The 25,690-nt window shown below is 37.2% G+C and overlaps 1 protein-coding gene across 1 annotated transcript; it reads right to left on the bottom strand.

Moving 5' to 3' along the window:
* Positions 1-23,384: 23,384 nt before the first annotated feature.
* Positions 23,385-24,629, bottom strand: LOC149238634 (protein CHROMATIN REMODELING 20-like). Its single transcript, XM_089369626.1, has one exon. It carries the CDS (start codon positions 24,627-24,629, stop codon positions 23,385-23,387), a length of 1,245 nt encoding a protein of 414 aa, XP_089225752.1.
* Positions 24,630-25,690: the final 1,061 nt, after the last annotated feature.

Genomic DNA, 25,690 nt, shown 5'->3' with positions numbered 1-25,690 from the left:
ATGTGTATTAATATTATAAGCAAGAAAGGGAGAGGAAATTGTGTGTGAGAGAAGAGGAAATTACAGTAGATCTACTGTAAGTTGTATCTCTTCATTTTGTTGGATAATATAAAAGGAAGGACTGGTTGTTTCTGCATGGACGTAGCCAAAATTGGGTGAACCACGCATATCTATGTCTCTCTTGTTTTATGAATTTTTGTATTTTTGTTTCCACAATATTGTGTGTATTTGATTGCCCCGTTAATTAATTTCTAACAACTAGTATCTGATTTGAAGCTCTATTTGGCTAATAAACTTGCAAGAGAGAAGGGTTCCTGGTTCAAGTGGGAGCAATGGCAGAAGATGGTAGGTTTAGGGTCGAGAAATTTAATGACCAAGCCATGGAAGATACATATGGAAGATTATATATATAAAAAATATATGTACCTACCATTGAGAAGAAATTCAAATAATCTGACAAGTATGTTGGACAAAGAATGGAATATTCTTGACAAAAAAGCATTAGGAAAAATACGGTTGTTCCTGGTACGTTGGTAGCCTTCAATATTTAGATAGAAACAACAACGGAAGGTCTAATGAGGGCCTTGGTGAAACTATATGAAAAACCCTCAGCCTCGAAAAAGGTATTTCTTATGAAGTGTTTGTTTAATATGAAGATGTCAGAAGGTGGATCTGTTTTCGATCATTTAAATGAGTTTAATACAGTTACCGGCCAGTTAAGTCCTGTAGGGGTCAATTTTGATGATGAAGTTAGGGATTTATTATTTCTATTCTCATTATTAGAAAGTTGGAATGGTTTAGTTATGGACATTAGTAACTCTATCTCTAGATATAGTACTTTAAAGTTTGATGATGTTGTTGGTGTCATCCTTAGCGAGGAAATGTGATGGAAAAATATCTGGTGAGACATCAAGTAATGCTTTGACTACAAAGACTAGGGGAAGAAAAATGGAAAGAGGAAAGATCCCAGGAAATCACAGTAAATCAAGAAAAGGAAGATCCATTTCCAAATCGGTGATAGTCTGTTGGAAATGTAGGAATAAAGGACACCTAAAAAAAGATTGCAAATATCGGAAGGGAAAATAAGGAGACACACAACATGATAAAATCAAGAAGCTAATGTAACAAGTGGTGTTACAAGATGCTTTGATTCTTTCATTAGAAATATTATTTATGCCTAGGTTGTAGATTCAAAGGCTTCTTTCCATGCCACACCTAATAGGAAACATTTTCTTGACTATGTTCAAGGAGATTTTTGACAGGTTTGTTTGGGTGATGACAAACCCTGTAAAATTATTTGAATGGGTAAGGTTTTTACAAATAAATAGAATGGAAATCAATGGATATTGAAGGAGGTAAGGCGTGTTTGAGATACGAAGAGAAATATAATTTCAACAAGGTAGTTAGGTGGTGAAGGTTGTGTAACTACATTCACAAACAAAACCTAGAAGGTCACTAAAGGATCCCTAGTAATAACAAAAAGAGAAAAGGTTGGTACATTATATTTACGCAATGGTATTTATAGTTATGTTAATGATTTAAACTCCACATGAGAAGATACGAAATTGTGGCATTATAGCTCATGCACATGAGTGAGAAGGGGATGTATATGCTTCACTCAAGAAATTTGTTGGCGGGTTTGAAGCATGTTGATTTGGATTTCTGTGAAAATTTTGTTTATGGAAAAAAAAGAGAGTCAGATTTATCAAAGTTGGGAAGGAAAAGAAGAGAGAAAAATTAGAGCTTGTGCATACAGATATATGTGGACCTTATCAGCTATCATCTCTCGGTGGCTCTTGCAATTATGTTACTTTTATTAATGATGCAACTATGAAAACCTAGATTTATTGTATTCAAAATAGATCTGATGTACTTGATACTTTCAAGAAATGGAAATATTTGGTTGAGAATGAGACAAGAAAGAAGTTGAAGTGTCTCAGATAAAATAATGGAGGTGAATATTGCAGCAAAGAGTTCGATAACTATCGTTCAGAGCATATCATTCGCAAAGAGAAGACAGTTCCAGGAAGACCATAGGAAAATTGTGTGTTAGAAAGGATGAACAAGACAATCATGGAGCATGAAAGGTGCATGAGATTGGATGCAGGATTGCCCTTACAATTTTTGGAAGATGTTGTAGATACTTTTGTTTATCTAATAAACAGAGGGCCTTCAAGTTCCTTTGATGGTAGTATTCCAAAGGAGGCATGAATAGGTAAAACGATAAACTACGTTTTTTAAAGACTTTCGGTTGTGAAGCCTTTGTCCACATTAATAAAGAAAATAGAACAAAGCTTGAGGAAAAATCAAATAAATATACCTTTATTGGATATGGAGTAAATTATTTTGGTTAACTCTTATGTGATTATGAAAATCACAAAACCATTAGGAGAAAAGATGCCATATCCAATAAAAAGGTCTTGTATAAGTATCAAATGCATGGAAAGAAACATGAAAAAGAAAACAAAGAATATGCAGTGCTTAATGAGATCACAGAAAAGGTAAAGGTTGCTGAAAATCATAATGATCAGCAGCCACAACAACCACACCAACAATAGGCACCTCAAGCACCTGAAAGTGGTTTTAGAAGATCTACCAGGATAAGTAGACCCCCTGAACGATACTCTCCTTCATTATATTATGTATTGTTGTCTAATTCTAGTGAACTAGAAAGATATGAAGAAGCAGTGTAGGTAGAAACCAAGAAGAAGTGGGGGCGAGCCATGTAATAAGAGATGACTCCTTGATGAAAAACCATACATGGGACTTAGTCAAGTTTCCTGTAGGTAAAACAACATTGTAGAATAAATGGGTTTACAGGTTGAAGGAAGAAGATGGAGGAAAACATAGGTCTAAGGATAGACTTGTTGTGAAGGGGCTTGCAAAAAAAAAAGGTATAGAATTTGATGAAATTTTTTCTCCTGTTGTTAAAATGACTTCAATTAGAAATATTTTAAGCCTAGTGGAAACAAAAGATTTGCATCTTGAGCAGTTAGATATAAAGACAACTTTTCTCCATGGGGATTTGGAGGAAGAAATTTATATGAAAAAGCCATAAGGGTATGAGATCAAAGGGAAGGACAAATTAGTGTGCAAGTTGAAGAATCGCTTGTATGGCTTAAAACAGGCTCCAAGGCAGTGGTATCTAAAATTTTAGAAGTTTATGTATGAACAAGGTTATACTAGATGTCACTCTGACCATTGTGTTTATTTTCAAAGGCAAAATGATGGAAGCTCTATTATATTGCTATTGTATGTAGATGAAATGCTTTTTGTATGGTCTAACATGCAAGAAATAAATGTGCTCAAAGGAAAAGTGGAAATTCATTTGCATTGAAGGATTTGGGTGCTGCAAAACAAATCCTTGGTATGAGAATAACTAGAGACAGGAAAAATCACAAATTAACATTGTCTCAGAGTGAGTACATAGAAAATGTGTTGGAAATATTTAATATGCAAAATGCAAAACCAGTTAGTACACCATTGGCTAGCCATTTAAAACTAAGGAGATGTGTCCTAAGATCTAGGAATAGATGGATTATATGTGTAAAGTTCCATCACATCAGTTGTTGGAAACTTAATGTATGCAATGGTCTGCACAAGACCTGATATTGCACATGTAGTGGGAATTGTAAGCAGGTATATGAATAGTCTGGGAAAAGAGCATTGGATGGTAGTGAAATGGATTCTCAGGTATTTGAGAGGTACCACAAATCAATCATTATGATTTGGAGGTTGAAACATTTCTCTACAGCGATATGTTGATGCAGATATGGGAAGTGATAGAGATAACAAGAGGAGTAGCACAAGGTATGTGTTTACTGTAGGTGGAAAAATTGCCAGTTGGGTTTGAAAATTGCAAAACATTATTGCACGATCAACAACAAAAGCAGAGTATGTTGTTGTTACAGGCGCTAGTATAGAAACGATTTGGTTACAAAGGTTTATGGATGAGTTGGGGCAAGAAGTAGGAGATGAGTAGGTTATATAGTGACAACCAAAGTGCCATTCATCTTGAAAATAATTCAATCCTTTCATTCTAATTCTAAACATATAAATCTTAGGTATCATTTCATATGGTCAGTTTTGGATGAAGGATAGTTGAAGCTGGAAAAGATACACACTAGCTAAAATTCTGCAGATATGTTGAAAAAGGTTGTAACCAAGGAGAAATTGAGTTGCTGCTCAGTTTCAATTGGACTTCAACAATGATGATGAAGATGAGAAAAAACCAAGTCCAAGTGGAGTCATTTTCCAACAAGTGAAGAAACAATGGAGTTTATATAACCAGTCGCCAATGGGGAGATTGTTGGATGTGGACCCTGATTATCTTCCTCATTTAGAGGTCTTATTTCAGCGACGTTTAGATCTCAATCCCCAACGAGGGGGTGTGTGGGAGGGATTTCTCCCCCACTATTGCTTCCTGGGGGGTCTAGGGGGGGGGAGGGAATGCAAGTTTGGAGCCCCTCCCTAGCGGGGGTTCAGGTGTAGAGCCCCTAGAGCTAAAAATAGATGAAAATTTTCCTTGTAAAATATTGTAATTTCATAGTCAATCTGGACTGTTCATTAGACAGATGATCTGATGGTAGAAATTATATTTAATTTAGGGTTTTTTTTTCCCTATATGGAAACCCTACGGTTTATATGAGGGGATTCTATTGCATATTTGTATTATTATTCTGATCAAGAAAGGGAGAGGATATTGTGTGAGAGTGAAGAGGAAATTACATCAGATCTGATGTAGGTTGTAACTATTCATTTTGTTGGATAATATAAAAGGAAGGACTGATTGTTTCTCTGTGGATGTAGCCCAAATTGGGAAAACCATGTATATCTAGGTCTCTCTTGTTTTATGCGTTTCTGTATTTGTCTTTCTGCAATATTTTGTGCATTTCATTTCTCCGTTAATTAATTTCTAATAGGGCAAGCAAGACAATCAGACCATTAACCTAGAGCAAGGTGAAATAAGGGAGGATGAGGATGCAACATCCACATGTCACATCCCATGATCATTAATAAGTTGAAAACTCGAAGTGTAGGAGGAATATTGAGAAGGGTAAATCAACTTACAGGATGATTGAATACCTTCTTCATTCCATGGCAGATTTGTTTTATGGTGGGTGTCATGGTGGTAAGTTGGGGTCTTCACCCAACAGATGGTTAATTAAGAAGAGTAATGAGAGGAATAAAGACAACTAGGAGACCATAATCCAAGATTTAAGGCAAATCAATTGTGAAGGAGTTGTATTCTCTAATCTCGAGCAAGGATCATCTCAAATTGGTGATGTGCGATTTTATTAGAGAGGAAGGAGCAAAGAATATCAATACGGTTGCAGGGTGTGTAATTTCAAAGAGTATTAAAAGTGAATGGACCTCTCGCATCGTCATTTTGGAGTTGAATTTGGCTATAAGAAGATGGTGCTGGAGGGCTTATGCACTGTGGCTTGCCTCTTAATCCCACCGTGCTGAAGAAATGGCTTCCCCGTTAGGAAATGGTGTCAAAGGGTCCTATAAGGATTTATTTTATGCGTTAAGGCAAGAAATAGAGGATATGATATCTCGGATTGGAGGTAAAATTATTATTGATTCTTGGTCTCATTTTACTCTGGTTTAAGATTAGCTAGATGACCTAAAGAAAGATGTGAAGAATGTGCAGTAAACAACAGAGATAATCATGTCAAAGATAGAGAACCTTGACAGTAAGGTGGAGAATTCAGAGGAGAAGGTGGAGATTTCTATTGTGTCAGTGTTAAAAGAACTTTTTGGCATCGGGGATGGAGGTGGCCATGGTTCGACACATGGTGAGTAGGGAGCTCTCCTTCCAGATATGTCGTTCAGTTGGAGATACAACAAGAGATATATTAGCACAAAGCAATGAAAGTAAGCCAACAAGAGGAAGAAGACGTGACAAACATGGAAGAAATTGGGCAGCACAAAGCATAAGGATTTGGGTAGTTGGTCTTTAGAATTATACGAAAAATGTTGTAGAAAATTTTGAAAATAAGTCTTTGAATACTCATAGACTTTGGTCAGATCTATTTTGGAGGGTTGTGGGAATGTTATTTCTTTTGAATGTAATGGTTTTGACCATAATCCAAACTGATTAATATAAATATAACTATTATTTCAAAAAACAAAAACGAAAAGGCAACTGCCTATGGGATATCCACATTCCACTCAGCCATAAACCTTGTGGTTCATATATCTCAACCACAGGTCACCCCAGAGACGGGGCTACAACTCCACAAGAAATGGTGAGAACCTAAAATATTAACATATCCATGGCCAAGGCACCAACCTAATAGCCATGATTCCAACCACTATGCTCTTCTTCCTTGAACCTGCGCCTAAGTGGCACACCCTTCTTCAGGCCTTATCATTCCCTATGTGGTTCCCACCTTCCAAGGCACCTTACGACTTGCTGATAAATTATCAACACATGTCTCTAGGTTCTCGTGCTACTTCCAAGGCTTCTAGGAACCCTTCTAAGCCATAACCTAATTAGTTCCTAGTAAGTTCCAGAACCCAATAAAAAATCTCACCATCCAGTCACTAGAATTGTATCAATCCCTAGTCAGTTCCATAACTCCATATAGGGCTCACCAATTGGTTCATAACGGAAATCACTGGTCAACCCCAACCATGAATAAACATGGATGAATATTTGTCTCCATCCTCCTTAGTAATAATCCCCATATTCCAAATATGTAGTATTTATATATGCATGGTCTTTCTCTAGCTTATGGAACTCACTAAAGGTTCGTGGACCCCAGGTTCCCCTTTTCTCCCAACACCAAATACATTAACCCACTTCCTGTCACTATGGATTTGTAATGCACCCATACTCCTTTTCATGGAGCGGGATCCGCAGCCAACCATTATTATATTAATATAAAAATATGTACAATATTTATAAAATATTTACCATCTTTTCCCTTTTACTACTTAGCCAAAGTGACATATATTTCCATGGGAAAACTAGCCACAATATTCATATACACATATAAAAACGCACATAGGCTTGCAAAAATGACCCTGACTCACCAACCTAATATCAATGTTTATATATTTACATAAAAAACTAGTAGGGGTATTACATTCCTCCACCCCATATATATACATTAATAAAAAAGATGAGGGTACTCCTCCCTTATTACGTGTTCTTATTCCCATGTAGCCTACTTAGGATAGAGTAGGGTCCATTGTACCTTCACGTTGACGACCCAATTTTTGAGCACTTTGACCATTATGTCCAAAATCTATACTAGATAGACCTTAAATTTCCTTCTCATTCCTCTTGAATCATATGCCAATCAATTACGTGATGAGTACCAGGAATATACTTTTTAATAGAGGTACATGGAATACATCATGAACATACATGGATGTAGGAAATGCAACTCTATATGCAATAACACTGATCATCTCCAAAATATCGAATGACCCACAATAAAATGCTACTATTTTGGCACAACTGCCAAACTGTATTGAGCTCTTTTGCAATCTAACTTTCAAAAAAACATGATCCCTAATTTTAAATTCTTGATGAATCTCGTGATTATCCACATAATGTTTTTGCCTATCCTAGGAAAATTTCGAATTTTGCCTAATTTTCACAACCTGCTCTTCCATAGTTTTGATTAATTCCAGACCAACCATGACTCAAGCCATCAAATTCCTCCAACATACAGGAGTATGACATTTCTTGCCATAAAACACTTCAAACAGACTCATTCTTTATGAGCATGATATCCATTATTATACACAAACTCTATCAAATGTAGATAATACTCCCATCTAGAGGGTTTATTTGTTATGTACATTCACACCATATCCTCAATTACTTGATTAACTTTCTCAGTTTTTCCATCCAACTATGGGTGATATACATTACTAAAATTCAAATTAGCACCCAAATATTTAAATAGTCCCATGTAGAAATTAGACGTAAACTTCGGATCTCTATCTGAAATAATTGCCCTAGGAACAATGTGTAACCTATAAACTTCCCTCATAAAAGTTTCAGCTATATTAGTTGCTTTATATGTTGATTTCACCATAATGAAATGAGAAACTTTACTAAGCTTATTGATCACCACCATAATCGCATCATGCCACTTTTTTGTCCTGGGTAATTTTGTAAAAAAATCCATCAACACTGCATCCCACTTCTATTCCAGAATGGGTATAGATTGCAACAAGCGTACTAAATTATTGTTCTCGACCTTAACTCTTTGACATTCTAAACACCTAACTATGTAATTCACCACATCCCTCTTTATCCCTAGACAAAAATACTTCCTTTTGACAACTATAATGGTTTTCTAATATCTCGGACAACCTGCATAAGGTACTTTATGCATCTCCTTCAGAATCAATTATTTCATATCCTACACATTTAGCACATAAATACGACTTTTATAAAGAAGAATCCCATTTTCTCCAAGATCATAGTTCATATTTCTTGGTTGCTTTTCCTCTCGCTACAAGTTATTCTTGATATCCAAGTACTATTGACCTAGGTTCCCAGCTTCCAAACCTCTGGTCAATATTTCCATCTTACATACACTTATTGACGCAACATGCATTAGGTACACTCTTTGGCTGATAACATCTGCCACCTTATTCTCCATTCCATTAATATATTTAATATTGAAGTCATACTTAGCTAATAAATCCAACCGTCTTATTTTTTGAGAATTCAAATTTAGTTGTTCAAACAAATGTTGCAAACTATAGCGAAAGGTCTGCAACTCAAATATTCGACCCATAAAATAATGTCACCATATCTTGAGAGCATGAGTTATAGCTACCAATTCTAAATCATGTGCAACATAATTCTTCTCATGTTCCTTCAACTTCCTGGATTCATAACACACCAAATTCCCATTCTGCATAAGCACTCCCCCCATGCCTTCTCCACTTTCATCCATGCATACAATGAAATCCTCATTTTCATCTAAAATGTTCAACACAAGAGCACTTGTTAACTGTTATGAAACCAGCTCAAGAAAAGATAGAAAAGATTGATCAACGCCTTAGAATTCAATCTCTTCGAGGGGGAAACCTCCTTTACATTACATAAATGAACAATTCTTAGATGATACAAATGAAAAGACCTCCTTTCTATATATAGGAGTCTAAGGGGTCATAACATAATCAGAGCCGACATAACAATAATAATGTAAGGGCACAATAATAACAATAGTGGGCTTCTATGGGGCACATTAGTAACAATATGGGCACTACATGGGTACATCAATATAATAAGTGGGTTGTACTAATAACAATAAGGGGTTACACTAGTAGTATAGGGGCCTAACATGCCCCTCTCCTTCAAAAAGCGTTGTCCTCAACGCTTGACTAGTTCTTGATGCTTCTGTATAAAATTCTTGTCCTCCCATGTGGAATCTTTAGCAGGTAAGTTCTTCCACTTGATGAGATACTCTGAAATTGATTGATTTCATAGCTTTCGGGTTCTTGTTTCTGTGATTGCTCTAGGTTCCAATATGATTTTTCCTTCCTTTTCAATACCTGGCAATATTGTTTGAATTGGGATCTTTTGCAACTTTTGAATAAGTGGCCATACTTCTCTGTCCTTCTTCCATTCATCCCTTGCTTCATTTATCCAATCTGGTTGGATAATAGAAATAGCACAAAACAATGCTTCCACATCCTCATCCTTGAAGAGTCTTCCCATTCGGTAAGGTCGCCATTTTTTAAGTGCATGTAATACTGCCAATGTTTCCTTCTCATAAATAGCTTGCTTTAGATGTAGCAGTAAAAATACCCAATCGCCTACATCAAAACATTTTTCACTATGATGTTGATCTACCTATTGTTTCATTTGATTTTGCACTGAAGTGGCGTTATCCTTTAAAAGTTGGAGAACTTGTTGTTGATGCTCAATGTGATCTTTCACTGCTTGAACCTTTTTCTTCTTGATATGTCCTTCTATATTTAGAGTTTGAGGAGTGGTAATTTCTTCCAACCCTTTACAAGATATGGTCGGATTCATTTCTTGACGCTCGATGTGATCTTTCACTTCTTGAACATTTTTCTTCTTGATATGTCCTTCTATCTTGATACTTTGAGGAGTGATAATTCCGACCAGTGAATTACAAGATATGGCTGGATTCATTTCTTCTTTCTTGATGTGATCTTTCACTTCTTGCACCTTTTTCTTCTTGATATGTCCTTCTATCTTGAGAGTTTGAGGAGTGGTCATTCTTGCCAATAGTTTACAAGATATGTTCTGATTCATTTCTTCTTTCTCTGGGGTCGGGTCCTAGCATATATCCTCTTCTTTTGATGATTCTCGATCCTTTTCTTCCTCCTCTTCATACTCTATGTAAAATAATTTCTTATCAGGACACTTATGACCTTTAGTGCATTTTCTATCACAATTGTAACAAAGCCCTTTTTCTCTTTTTTCTTCCAATTGTTGTGGTGTAACCCTTGTAGGTTGTGGAAGGCTAGGAGAAACAACACGTCCATCTTTAAAGTTGTGAGGGGTAGACTTCCTTGTTTCCATAATTTTACTTTCAAATATGTCACAAAGCCCTTTTACTCTTTCCAATTGTTGTGGTGTTTCTCTAAAGAAGGTGTTGTTCTTTGTATCCTCATAATGTGCTATCACTTCCTCTGTGAGAATTGACCACGTAACAAGTTGTTTACGAGAACAAAGCCCTTTATACCATAAAAATTGATCCAGTTCTAAATATGAAGATGCAATACATACCTTTTGTAATAGTGGTACACCATGTAGATCAAAATATTGCTCCATCTGAAGTATCCAATTTCCCGGATCCTTGCCATCAAACTTCCTCATCTTGCTTTTTCTTGATTTTAGGACCTCAATATTGAAACAACTGTAACTATGTACTTGCAGATATTTAATTTCTGAAGTTGCTACCTGTGGTAGCCCTCTATGTCCTCTTTCCAATGCCACCAGTCTTATCCAAATTGGATTTTCCAAAAAAGAGTTATGCACAATCTCCCAAGATGACCTGATTATAGACCTTTCCAGAAGAGCAAACTTGTATGAAGTGACACGTGTCAGGTTTTCGACCTTTGGATCTGAAAAAGATATACAAGAAACTAAAGTCCATCCTCTTTCTGCACCTTCTTACAAAATTTCAATCCAATCCCCAGAGAGAAAGTTATGACGATTTTCCCCAGGTCACCTGTTTTGAATGTAATTCAGGGGTCTGCGAAAAGACCAACTTCCTCAGATCATATCTCCACAAATATCGTGCGAAAAGCTCTGAAATTTAAACCCAAGTTTCAGCGCGATTTCTTCTCAATTGGGTTTTGTTTTCGACTTCTGAAACGCCACAGAAAAAAGTTATAGCGAAAATGCCATGATGACCTGTTTGGAGCAGCGAAACCCTAGAATCCAAAGCTCTGATACCAAATGTTATGAAACCAACTCAAGAAAAGATAGAAAAGATAGATCAACGCCTTAGAATTCAGCCTCTTCGAGGGGGAAACCTCCTTTACATTACATAAATTAACAATTCTTGGATGATACAAATGAAAAGACCTCCTTTCTATATATAGGAGTCTAAGGGGTCATAACATAATCAGAGCCGACATAACAATAATAATGTAAGGGCACAATAATAACAATAGTGGGCTTCTATGGGGCACATTAGTAACAATATGGGCACTACATGGGTACATCAATATAATAAGTGGGTTGTACTAATAACAACAAGGGGTTACACTAGTAGTATAGGGGCCTAACATTAACATATCCTTTAAATGCTGAAAGGCCTCTTCACACTCAAAATTGCATTCAAAATTGATACCATTCCTTTGCAATGAAGTGATAAGGTAAGAAATCCTAGAAAATCCCCTAATAAACCTCCTATAATAGCTAGTTAGGTCGATAAAGGACCTTAATTCCAAAACATTCTTCAGCATCAACATTCCTCAATGGCCTTAATATTTTCTAAGTCCACAACTGTCTTATACGTTGAAATAGTGTGACCTAAATAATGGGTATGACTCTGATGGAAAGAACATTTACTAATTTTATCGTATAATTGATGCTCCCTGAGCATGTACAAAACCAACCCCAGATGTTTCTCATGCTCCTCCTTTGACTTAGAATACACCAAAATATCATCCACAAAAACAATGACAAACTTATCTAGATATTCCCCGAAAACGGTGTTCATTAAGCACATAAAAAGACCTAGTGCATTGGTTAATCCAAAAGGTACCACCACACACTCATAATGTCCATAACACATTCGAAAGGTTATCTATCTAATATCTTCTTCTTTAATATATAGCTAGTGGTATCCTAACCTCAAATCAGTCTTAGAAAATACCTTATCTCCTTGAAGTTGATCGAAGAGGTCATCTATCATTGGCAAGGGATATTTATCCTTAATAGTCATTTTAGTCAATTGTTGAAATCCCACACATAACCGTAATGTTTTGTCTTCTTTATTAATAAATAGAATTGGAGCACCCCAACGTGATACATGTAGGTTTTAACCCCGTACAGAAATTACCTGCATACGAATTCTAAAACACAGAAAATAAACAATGCGAGAGAATAACACATAAAACACATATACACAGAGATTTTCCCTTGGATCCCAAAACTGGGACTACCGGCTTGATTTTTCATTATGTTCCTTTCAATGTTACAATACATATTTATGCATGCTGAAGCATCCAATACCATGGACCGAAAACCATCGCATCCGAAACCATGGACCGAAAACCATAGGTAGGTCCGCTCAACCTAATATAGGGTCCAAAAAAGAATTTCCCGGGGTGCTGCCCCGCACCCCATAGAGGGGGGCTACCCACCCCCCTCAAACCCTTTGGACGGGGGGAGGCTGCCGCCCCCCCGCTATGTAATCGGCGCAATGAAGGGGGGGCTTCGCCCCCCCTCTAACCCCCCAGTTCACTACGTAGGTTAGTCATGGAAAGAATATAACACAACCCAACATTCTCCCACTTGTTGTTTTCTTTCCACAGGGGGCCACAGGAGAGCTTAGTCATTTCTCCAGCCCTGAAGTGCCCATTGTTTCTCTACACCAGGAGAACTTCTCAGAGCTCACAGATTTTTCAATGCATCTTCAGTATTCTTCAAATTGTCCACCTTTACTAGCAACACCTTTTTGGCTTCTATCACATCCCTCACAAAGTGATACTGAACATCAATGTGCTTTGTCTTTAAATGGTAAGCAGGGTTCTTTGCCAAGAAAATTGCACTTTGGCTGTCATAGTCTATCCTTATAGCTCCCTTTACTAACCCCATACTTGAACACAATCTCTGCAACCAAACTGCTTCCTTGCTTACATGAGTGGCTGTCATGTATTCTGCCTCTGTAGTTGATAGTGCCACTACAGATTGTTTCTTACTCATCCAACTGACTGCACCTCCAAATAGGTTAAACACATACCCACTTGTAGATCTTCTTTGATCCAGATCTCCAACCCATTCAGCACCAACAAAGCCATGAATATCTAACACTCTATCCAATCTTGGTCTTCCTTGGTAGCACAAACCATAATCACTAGTGCCACACAAATACCTGAAAACCTGCTTCATTGTTGTCCAATGCTCCTTCCCTAGTTTTGACATAAACCTGCTCAATACTCCCACTGCATGTGCAATCTAGTACATACCATTACATACATCAGGCTACCAACTACACTTGCATATGGAACACGGGACATATCCTCTTCCTCTTCTTGTGTTTTGGGACACTGTTCAACAGATAACTTTACACCTACAGGAATAGGAACCTTCATCGGTTTACTATCCTGCATATTAAACCTCTACAGTATTGTCTCAACATACTTCCTCTGGTTTAACCAGAGCTTCCTCTTTGCCCGATCTCTTTTAATTTCCATGCCCAAAATATAGTTTACAGCACCAAGATCTTTCATGTCGAATTTGGAGGACAATTGGGTCTTCAAATCCTGGATAATTTATTTGTCATTTCCAGGCAGCAACATATCATCCGCATACAAGACCAAATAAATAACATGGTCACCAATTAATTTAAAATACACACAGTGATCTTCTTTTCTTTTGGTGAAGCCAAGTCCCCGTATAAATGTATCAAATTTCTAATACCACATCCTTAGTGACTGTTTTAACCCATACAGAGACTTCTTTAACTTACATACCAGTTCTTTCTTACCTTCACCACAAAGCCTTCAGGTTGCTTCATGTAGATCTCCTCTTCTAGATCCCTGTGAAGAAATGTTTTCTTCACATCCATCTGTTCTACCTCAAAATCAAAAGAAACAACAACAAATAAAAGTAACCTAATAGAAGTTACCTTGGCAACAGGAGAAAAAATATCACCAAAATCAATTCCCGACACCTGGGAATAACCTTTTGCTACCAACCGAGCTTTGTATTTCTCCACATTTCCTTCTGCATTTGTCTTATTCTTGAACACCCATTTTCTGCCAATGGGTTTCCTTCCAGCCAACAACTCCACCAAATCCCAAGCCTCATTTTTGTGCAAAGATGTGATTTCATCAACCATGGCATCTTTCTAGAGTTTTCCATCCTCTGAATCTACTGCTTCCTTCACAGTTCTGGGATCATCATCAGTGATAGATAAAGCAAAATTTGAACAGAAAGCAGATGGACTATACCTTTCTGGCTACCTTCTTTCTCAAACTGATCTTCTGACACATGGAGTTTGTGGCTCTTCATCTTCTGATTCCACCTCTACTGTAGAGTCTGATTCTTCCTCCTTTAGCTCAAACTCTATCTTCTCAGGTTCCTTTGGTTGGACTTCATGTTTAATAACATCTTTCACCTCTCTGAACACCACATCTCAGCTGTACACAACCTTCCTTGTTCTTGGGTTCCAAAGCTTATAACCCTTTAAACCATCCTTATACCCAATAAAGATGCACTTTTCATATTTACTATCCAACTTGGTTCATTTCTCCTTTGGAAAATGTACATATGCATCACATCCAAATACCCTCAGATGTGAAAGAGAGGGTTTCTTACCATTCCATACCTCTTGTGGAGTCTTATCCTCCAACGCTGATGAAGGTGATCTGTTGACTAGGTAACATGTTGTCTCCACCGCCTCTGCCCAGAATTCCTATCCTAAACCGGCACCATTAAGCATGCTTCTTGCCCTTTCCATCAACGTCTTGTGCATTCTTTATACAACTCCATTTTGCTGAGGTGTATATGGAGTAGTCTTCTGCCATGCTATACCACACTTCTTACAGAATTCTTCAAATTCCTTACTACAAAACTCTCCACTGTTATCTGTCCTTAGCACCTTTATATTCTTCTCTATCTAGTTTTCCACCAGAGCCTTAAATTCTTTAAACCTGTCAAAGACTTCAGATTTCTTCTTAAGGAAATATATCCATGTATTCCTTGAGAAGTCATCTATAAATGATATATAGTACATAGACTTACCTAGTGATGGAACCTTCACAGGTCCAAACACATCACTGTGCATAAGCTTTAATATTTGTTTCGCCCTCTTACCACCAGAGGGGAAACTCACCCGATTTTGCTTCCCATATACACAATTTTCACAGAAATCAAAATCCAGAGAGCTATTACTCATACCTTCTACCATACCTTTACCATGAAGTATTCGAAGGCCCTTCTCTCCAATATGTCCAAGCATTTGATTCCACAGCATGGTATTCTCTCTAGAGACCACTACATTTTTTGCTCCACTTTTAGGAACCACAAAACTGTTGCACCCATCAATAACAGTGCTACCTTGCAGCTTGTATAGAGTTCCAGTCTGAACTCCCTGCATCAATACCAGTGCTCCTCGAATCATCTGGCAGGTATCCTTCTTGAACGTTGTTTTTACACCTGCATCATCCAACTTGCTTACAGAAATCAGATTTTTGGCTAATGCAGGAATATGCAGAACACCCAAAAGTGTTCTAACCCTTCCACCTTGCAACTTCAACTTTAATTTTCTACGACCAACGATTCTAGCCTTCCTATCATCCCCTAAGAAGACATCACCACCATCGTATTTATCATACTCGCAAAACCACTCTCTATGGGGAGTGAAGTGAAAGGATGCACCTAAGTCAATCAACCATGCCTCATGATCTACATGTGTACTTGAAGAAGCCAAATACACATCCCCACATTCATCTGGGATGGTTTTCGCCTCTCTAGAAGGAGCATCATCAGATCCCTTTCCTTTATTAGGAGCTTTATATTTACAGTCCCTTTTGTAGTGCCCTTCCTTTTTGCATTTCCAGCACACCACCTTTACAGGTTTTCCTGGAGATTTAGATCTCCCTCTAGATTTAGATCTCCCACTCGATGACTTATTTTTGTTTCTGTTATGGGACCATCGTCGTATAGATAAGGCATCACCATTCCGGCTCTCCATATTTTTTCATCTCATCTCCTCCGTCAGCAAGGATGAGACTATTTCATCAAACTACAAGGCAGTTGCATTGCTACCTATTGCAATAACCAAACTATCCCACAAATCTAGTAGAGAACACAACAAACTAATGCACTTATCTTCGTCTGAAATTTTAATATCAACAGATGGTAACTGACTTACTACAGTATTAAATGCGTTTAGATGCTCTGTCACCAAATCTCCATCTTTCATCCTCAGGTTATACAACTTTTTCCACAGGAACAGTTTATTCACCAGAGACTTAGATTGGTACAAAGTCCCTAACTTGTCCCACAAAGCCTTCGCCATAGCTTCCCCTGATACATTCAGCAATACTCAATATGAGACACACAATCGTATTGTGCTCTTTGCCTTCCGATCCAACTTCTTCCATTCTTCATCAGACACTCCTGTTGGTTTAGTACTCGAATCTACCGTGATCCACTAATATTTATCCACCAATAGATCCTCCATCTTGAGTTTTCACAACTCAAAACTCTGACCATTAAATTTCTCAATCTCTATCTTTCCATTGCTCGCCATCTTCTTTCACCACCAGATTCGATCCCGCAGATCTCCCACTGAACATGATCTACCACAGGCCCAAGCGAAAACCCTCAACAACAAAGGCATCCCCTTGAAGCCAAAACAACTCTGATACCAAATGTAAGTTTTAACCCCGTACAGAAATTACCTGCATACGAATTCTAAAACACAGAAAATAAACAATGCGAGAGCATAACACATAAAACACATATACACAAAGATTTTCCCTTGGATCCCAAAACTGGGACTACCAGCTTGATTTTTCATTATGCTCCTTTCAATGTTACAATACATATTTATACATGCCGAAGCATCCAATACCATGGACCGAAAACCATCGCGTCCAAAACCATGGACCGAAAACCATAGGTAGGTTCGCCCAACCTAATATAGGGTCCAAAAAAAAAAAAAAAATCTAGAGCGCTGCCCCAGACCCCATGGAGGGGGGCTACCTGCCCCCCTCAAACCCCCCTTGTGTTATATAGTTGGATATAATATAACACAACCCAACAAGACACTTGGTTGTATGTACCCCTTCTTTAATAATTCTTCCAACTACATCTATAATTCTCTAAGTTTTGGAGTGCTCATTTGACATGGTGCTTTACATGCTAGAGCGACTCAAGGGATCATATCGATGGGTAAATCAATATCCCTTCTTGGAAGTAATCCTATATTCTTAGCAAACATGTCAACACACTCCTTTAATATGGGATGATACTCCAAGTTAGCTTGCTAATCCCTATTAGGTTCATCTCAAATGGACTACCAAAATCTGACAACCTTTTCTAAAATTATTCTTTAGCTACAGGGTTGATATCTCTCTGATAGATGTCAATCTACTATCTCCTTGGACCTTCCTCTAATGAAATTCATCATCAATATAGGTAAAATACTTATTATAGCAATCTAGAACCACATGGTTCCTTTCTATCCAATCCATGTCAATCAAATAATCATAATATCCCAACATGATTATATTCAAATCAGCTTTATATTCATCCCATTCATATCAATTAAACTCTCATTCACCAATTCTATAACTTTCTATTTTACCCATGATGGCTTCACTTAATGAACCTCTAACTGATCACATGCATTTTTGACGTACTAAACAATACCCTTAATTTGACTACATGTTGGAAAATACCTCTAACAATCACATTATTTAACCCCCTACCAATATGAACCAATACACCTTCCAAAATTGAAGAACCCGTACTTTCGCTAGATATTGTAGGTATCCATTTTTTCGTTAACATTTTCTATAACCCTTTATATTTTTTCATTAAATTTGAGCTCCATTTTTTTATACCTACCAATATAAGAACCCTTTACCCCCTATTATATGCTCAACATATTATCTCAATTTTTCCTCAATATATATCCCCCAATATGAACGCATGTGATATGGTATTGCTACTCCATGGAAGCCCCCACAATTTTACCCCAATGGCTAATTGAACCAACCACATCTTATGGTTCCTAGATGTATTCAAATTAAAATGTTCTACCAGTTTTAGATCAATAGAACTATGACTAGCTCCTGATTCAATTAAAATAGTAATAGACTAATCATTTAACTTACTTTCAATTTCGATAATGTGCGCCTTTTGTTCCGCATAATTGTTATCCAACGCAACATAAATACTGGGCATGCTTCGACCCACATCCCCCACTGTATTAGTTGCATGCATATTATGCATAATCTTCTAACTTACATCCTTGTGAGGGCAGTCCTTGTATCTATTATTTCCCTCACAACCCCAACATTTCAGAGGTTGGAACTAGGGTTTCTTATTCTAGACATTACTACCTCTGGACTCAACAAAAATTGGAGTTCATTTCTACTTCAATTTAGAACCATTCTTGAAAGGAAAGGGGTTTAAATATTTTCTTCCTTTGTTCCACAAAACCCTTTTTCCTATTGTCCCATGTCTTATGTATAGCTTATTTATTCTTATTCTGCTCATATAATTATTCAACCTTCCTCATGGCTGCATCCAGGGTTTTGGGTTCGTCAAATTTTAGCTTTTTCCTATAAAATAAAGGTAGTCCACTAATATATCTTATGATTTTGACATTTTTGTCCTTAATGAAACCCGCATACCTCAACAACTCCATGAACTTCCGACCATATTCCTCCATAGTCATATTTTCCAGCTTAAGTTCAAAAAAATCCTAAAACTTTTTCTCGTAATAGTGCTCAAACAAATGTTTTTGTTGAAAATATTAAATTTCATCCATGTTAGCATCTTCTAATCTAATTGCTTTACTTCCTTGAGGTGTTCCCACCAGAGGTTAGATTTTCCCTTAAGGTGGTAAAAAACAACTCAAGTTTCAATATTCAACGAATAATTAAATAGCTGCAAATATTGTCGCACTTTTAACAGTCAAACCTCAACTTCTTCACCCATTTTATATTCTTATTTTAAAGTGGGAGGTTTAATTTTTCATAATTCCCCTTGAAGGTTGTCCTTGTTAGACTTTCTTTTCTTGGAACTTCTTACTGGTGACGCAATGGGGTTGTTATCTAATTCTCAAGTAGCATAATATCCCTTGTGTGTCCCTCTTTATTCATACAAATATTGTTGGTCATCACTCTTGGTTTTCCTTGAACTACCAACACCCCTTCCATAAAAATTTTTTCCAACTCGTAAGCTTGTTTGGATTTTGATTACTCGCCCAATTCCTACTTAATTATATTCATACTTTGTATAATTTGGGTGTTGATTTTTTTTTATTCTCTCACCAATTCATCGTTGTTAGCATTGAAACTGAGAACCTGTACATTGAGGCTTCTCATAGTCTCCTCCAAGTCTCTGTTCTTCGTCCTTCTCACGTTGTGACCATTTGATTCTATCCTGACATCCCCCACACTAGTATCTACTACCATGTCTTCTCCTTGTAGGTTGTTAAAGATTCACATATCTTATGTTTCTTTAATTCTCACAGTGTCGCTTGTCTTTCAAACCTGTCATATCACTCAGATAAGTTCTCTAAAATTCTCACCCAATTCAAAATTTTGTGGCCATCAACATATTCTTCATGCCAATAATTTAATAAATTTCCGTATACTACTCACTTGTGAAATTTTGACACTTGAGCATAAATTTACACCTTTCAGAAGTTTTAATTGAACTCTAATTCTTCTTCTCCAAATTCCTGTAGTTTTCTTCTCAATTTTTGGGAATTTTCTGTCACCAAATTCAATTTTTAATTTTCTTGATACATTCTACTCTAAATTACTTTGTATTTGACCACTCACACGTTGAATTCCAACTTTTGAGCTCAAATTTATTCCCCTAAGAGTTTTGTCTCTCTCGCTCTCTATTCATTAGTTGTTGTAGAGTTGTAAAACTCAATTAAACTCCAATTTTTATTTATCTATTTAGATTTTAACCCTTAGTATTATGCCTACTTTATTCTTATTAGGAAAGAACACATGTCATCTTGAACCTGACCAACAAGCACTAGTTGGTTCGATGCTCATTACATAAACTTTTCCTTTCTTGATTTCCACACAGCATGCTTGTAACTATAAAAATATCAAGTTAGTTCTAGAACCCCATAATGGGCTCACTGGCTAGTTCATAAATGAAATCATTGGCCAACCCCAACGATTTGTAAAAATGTCTGAATGACTATCTACACCCTCCTCTGAAATAATCCCCGTAGTCGAAATATGTATTATTTATATATGCATGGACTTTCTATGCCATGTAGCACACACTACATCCTTATGGACCCTAGGTGCACAACATTGAATAGATCAACCCTTTGTCTGTCATTATGGAGTTGCACTTCCCACCATACTCTTTTCCATGGACTGGGCTCCACAACTAGTTCTTATTTTATTAATATAAAAAAATGTACAACATTTACAAAATATTTACCATCTTGGATCTTCAGCCACTTAGCGAAAATGACATATATGTCCCTGAGAAAACTAGCCCCAATATCCATATACACATATACATAGGCACACAAACCTACAAAAAAGACCCTAGCTCATCAACCTAATATCAAAGTATATATATTTACATCTTAAACTAGTAGGGGTATTACATGACTCACCTTAAATATAATGTCTTGGAGTTCTTTTTGAAGTATTTATAATTGATGACTAGGTTTGTGAATCTTGTTGACATCCATATACACAATGTTCCTTTGCATCATCTTCTACAGGAGGTATCATTGCTCCAACTATTGCAAATTTATCAATGCTTCCATCCCATGCTTCGTTTTCATTAAATTAAACACCTCTATTCATTATCAACTTCTTTTTTACTGGATTTTAAAACTTGTATGCCTTGGAATGGTCATTGTGCTTAATAAAAATGTATTCTCACTTATGTCATCTAGATTCCTTCTCAACTCTATAGGAAAATGAACATATGCCACACAATGAAATACCTTGAAGTGTGCTACATTGCAACTCATGCTTTCCCATGCTTCATGCTTTCCCATGCTTCCTATGGAATTTTGTTATTCATAATTCTAGTGGAATTTCTATTCAAAACACAAATTGATCACGCTATTGCTTTAGCGTAAAAATCATTTAATAGTTGTTTGCCCTTCAATATTCTTCTAGCCATATTCATGAAGCTCTTGTTCTTCCTTTCAGCTACACCTTTTTCCTGTGGTGTGTGCCCTATTGTGAACTGTATTTTAATCCCATGATGCTTGAAAATTATGAAAATATTTTGTATCATACTCACCTCCACTGTCTTATTGTAACAATTTAATTTGAAGACCACTTTGCTTCTCTACCATTGCCTTGAATCCTTGAAACTTGTCAAAATTTTCACACTTCTTTGCAAGAAAATACACCCAAGTCTTTCTATTGTAATTATCTATAAAGGCTATGAAATAGTAACTTCCTTCGAGTACTTGCATCTACATTGGACCACATAGAAATGTATAAATGAACTTCAAAAGTGCCTTTGCTCTATAAGACACTACCTTAGGAAAACTGTCTCGGTGTTACTTTGCTAGAATGTGTTAGCGCTTGGAATTCACCTAGGCTGAGATAGACAAACTCTCAAGGCTACATCAAACCATTTCACCTCGTAGCTAGCCCTACGAGGTATGAGAAGGCTCTCTCGGGTCAGATTTGATAGATCTTTCAATAGGATTAGGCTGACCAATTAATAATAAATATTTTAGGCTAGTAAATTGATAACGGGTTTGATTTGATGATTTGTGGGGGTTTTGGTGGCAATTGGGGCTTTTCTGGGTTACATGGGCAAAATCACAGCTTCAAACAGAAAAATATAATGACTACACAGGTTATCAACTGAGGCAAGGTAGGCATGCAATTTAACACCAAATCTGGTTTCAAATGGGATGGCAAGACTGGTGAGGAGCTAAGGAGGGCAGACAATAACTCTGAATCCTCCTTAAACAGTCGAAAACATCGAATGCGAACAAACTTATAGGAGGAGCATATAATACTATGAATTCCTACCTAATCACTTCATTTGTTCAGCTTGAAAGGGTCATGAAATGAAATGGAACATAACTGATTACATATGAGACAAAGGGAAAAACTTATGCTAAATCAACATACCACATGAATCTCGGCAAACAGAGCTGTGAAATTCCATTAAATTCTCTGTCATAAAACTATACAATAAAAAGCTCTCTGCTTCTCCAGCAGCTCCCAGCGCTCAGAAAAAACTCTCCCTCCTTAACTCACTCTCTCCTACAAATGATTTTGTTTTTTATACATTAAAAGAAATCTGTAAAGGAAAAAATGAATCGGTCTCCCCAAATTCAGCGCGCTGTTTGAACTGCCATAAAAAAAAATCCTCTGATGACTAAAAACAAGCATGGAGCGCAGATCTTTTGGATTTCTGATGTCTTGAAATAGGAAATTAGTTCCTATCTTTCTGTTGCGGTTTGTGGCGTGAATGAGAACCGGATTTAGTGCTCTGGCGAGGTTGACATCACCCGATTCCATATCTAAGAGAAAACCCCTTTTTTTTATTGTAAATATTTGTTATTGGGGCGCCCACATTATTCGTGAAAGTGGCGGTAGTGATAATGAGGAGAAAACAAGCCACGACATCTAGTTTCATGGGCAAGATGTTCTAGCACTGCATGCGCAATTGCCTGTCCATCTGTTTTGAAAAGGGGCAGAATTACACACAAAATCCGATGATAATCAATGTGGAGGCAACAACTGTAGCTGCATATCCATTCTGAATCGGAACTGAAGCCAGGAATAGACCGCTTACTTTTCTCTGTATCTAGATTCTATTGGCGGATTTTGGCATTTGAAAGATTTACACGTAACCGCATTTCTAATGTCCACGTCATGCTTTCATGCCTCAACATTAGTCACAGAACAGTAAATTGCGTACAATTTGTTGGCGTTTTTCCATCCACTTCCACATCTTACTGCTTTACATGGAGTTCCGTTAACCTCTAGTTGGTCCATGAAATGATGCTCTGGTCAATAATAGCTTGCCCAGGTTCAAACCACCATTGGTTCGATACCTTTTTGTAAAGCTTTGCATAAGCTTCCCATCGCTTTGTCTGTCCAAATCTCCACACACGAAAAAGAGCCTGAAGATCATGTGTTGGATTCCAGGAACCATCAACAATTATCACACGATTGGCTGCCGGAAGATTTATACCCAATGATCCAGCTCTAGTTGATATTAATACACACTGGACCTTTTTATTTAAAGGATTATTAAACTTCTCCACTAGTTTTTGTCTTTGGGCGCCACTAGTGTGTCCATCAAGCCTGTACCATTCTTTACCTTGCCTCCAGTATTCATCTTTCTTTCCACGCCGAGGTAATTTTGTCAAGAATGACTCAATAAGATCTAATGTACTCAAGCTTTGGCTGAAAACCAATGCCTTATCACTTCGCTCAGAGCTCATGGCCAGGAGATCTAACAACAACACCATCTTACCGCTATAATCAATTTTTTTATAGGCTTTATCTGGAATAATGTCCTCCCACCACTTATCAGCTTGCAGGGGCACCTCTTCCAAATCACTGTCTTTATTTTTGCTTGTCCAATCCACTCTGCTTTTCATCTTATCTCCATTCAAGAAGTCATGATCCATATCATCATCGCTGAAGCTACCATCCAAAATGAAATTCTCAACTGTGTCATCGCCTTGTTGAGAGTCTCTGTCCTCTTTAGCTATTTGCAGTAACCCTGGATGATTCCAGATCTTGGCTAAAGAATGATATGCATTGAAGAAGCGTTTCTTATGTGCCACTTTTACACATGCATTCTTTTCATTCTTCATAAACCCATGTACTTCTAAATATCTGATGTATAACTGCCGCTGTAATGGAGAAAGTTTTACAGATATCACATATACACGTTTTGGAGGAAGCTCATCCTTCATCACATTCATGCCCATACGTTGTACAAAACCTTTTAACTGTTCATATAAGACATGTGATCTTTGATTCATTATTTTCACATCATCTGCAGTTGAATTAGCATGCTGCCCATTTTTTATGGGATTTTGGAAACGGTTTCTGAACTCTGGTTGTTTTCCCAGGAATCCTTCTCTTACAAAGTCTACCATACAATAGTATTCCATCAAATTATTTTGTAAAGGAGAACCTGTCAATGCAATTCTGCGTTGGGTCTTCACTTGTTTTAATGCCTGTGTTATATCAGCCTTTGTGTTTTTTATCATGTGTGCCTCATCACAAATGAGTAAGTCAAGACCACTCTGTAGTCAATTCAAACGCATGGACTGATAACATCTACCGAAAGCCCTGTAAAAGCAGCTCCTCCAACTTTTCATTCATCTGCACCATAACCTGCGGTTAATATCAACCTTAACAGAGCCCCAATTGTGCCATACCTGCATTACTCTTCAACCCGTGTGACTGTGCATAGTCTCCATTTAATGCTTGTAATCTAAATTAACCGCGACAGTTGCCTTGTCAAGAAACCTTAGTTGATTTGTAGGCTAAAGCTCTCTACTTTTTTCACCCTTTAAAAGCTGTTCTTCTTGAATAACATATATTTCTTTTCTCCCAAAGAAGGAACAGAGACATTCCATTTACGGATACTGGCTACAAAGACTTGGGCAATTCCAGTGAACGGACTATCAACAGGCAATTTATGTTTGTACAATCTTGTCCCACACATGAAAACAGAAAGTGCTAGTGCCATTGCCATGGTAGGGATACAAAACCCCAAACCCGATCCAACATTTTCTTGACTGTACATGGGGACAGATATAGACACAACCAAGCCACTGGACATTTCAAAATACCACCATGAACTTGTGCAATTGATACTGCTGCAATTGGTATTTTCTCCACATAACTTTTTGCCTCTGATTGCTAATGATATTCTGAATTGTGCTTGTGCAGATAGGAGCTTCAATCACTGCCTTTTGAAGAGCTGGAGCATAAATTACACAATCTGAAAAGCAACATTAATGATTTCTTCTTCAAAACCCTGTTTTGAAGAAGAATCAATCTCTGATATAAGACAGAGTCTAACAGAATGAAGGTCTCATATGGATTGGTTGGCTCTTGAATCAGAGGCAACCCCTCAACCATCTTTTGCTGCTGCAATAGTTTAAGGCCAACAAAATATGGATGACAAAACCTAAAATTCCATAACCAAAAATCATACAAGCAAGATTTTTGAGAAAATGAGGCATCATGTATATCATGCTTCATGGCAAGAGGATACATCGTATTCTTTTTCATATTTACTCTAGCAATCAACATCTTACTA

This window comes from Pinus tabuliformis, chromosome 8, assembly GCF_031772625.1.
Source record: "Pinus tabuliformis cultivar Carrire ecotype Pingquan chromosome 8, CPIR1, whole genome shotgun sequence".
Classification (NCBI taxonomy): Eukaryota; Viridiplantae; Streptophyta; class Pinopsida; order Pinales; family Pinaceae; genus Pinus; species Pinus tabuliformis.
Note: the sequence above shows the minus strand (reverse complement) of the source record. Positions and strands in the feature narration are given on the sequence as shown.

What these genes read in the sequence shown, in the direction of transcription:
- LOC149238634 (XM_089369626.1), bottom strand. Translation starts at nt 24,629, where the DNA reads ATGATAAAAAACACAAAGGCTGATATAACACAGGCATTAAAACAAGTG.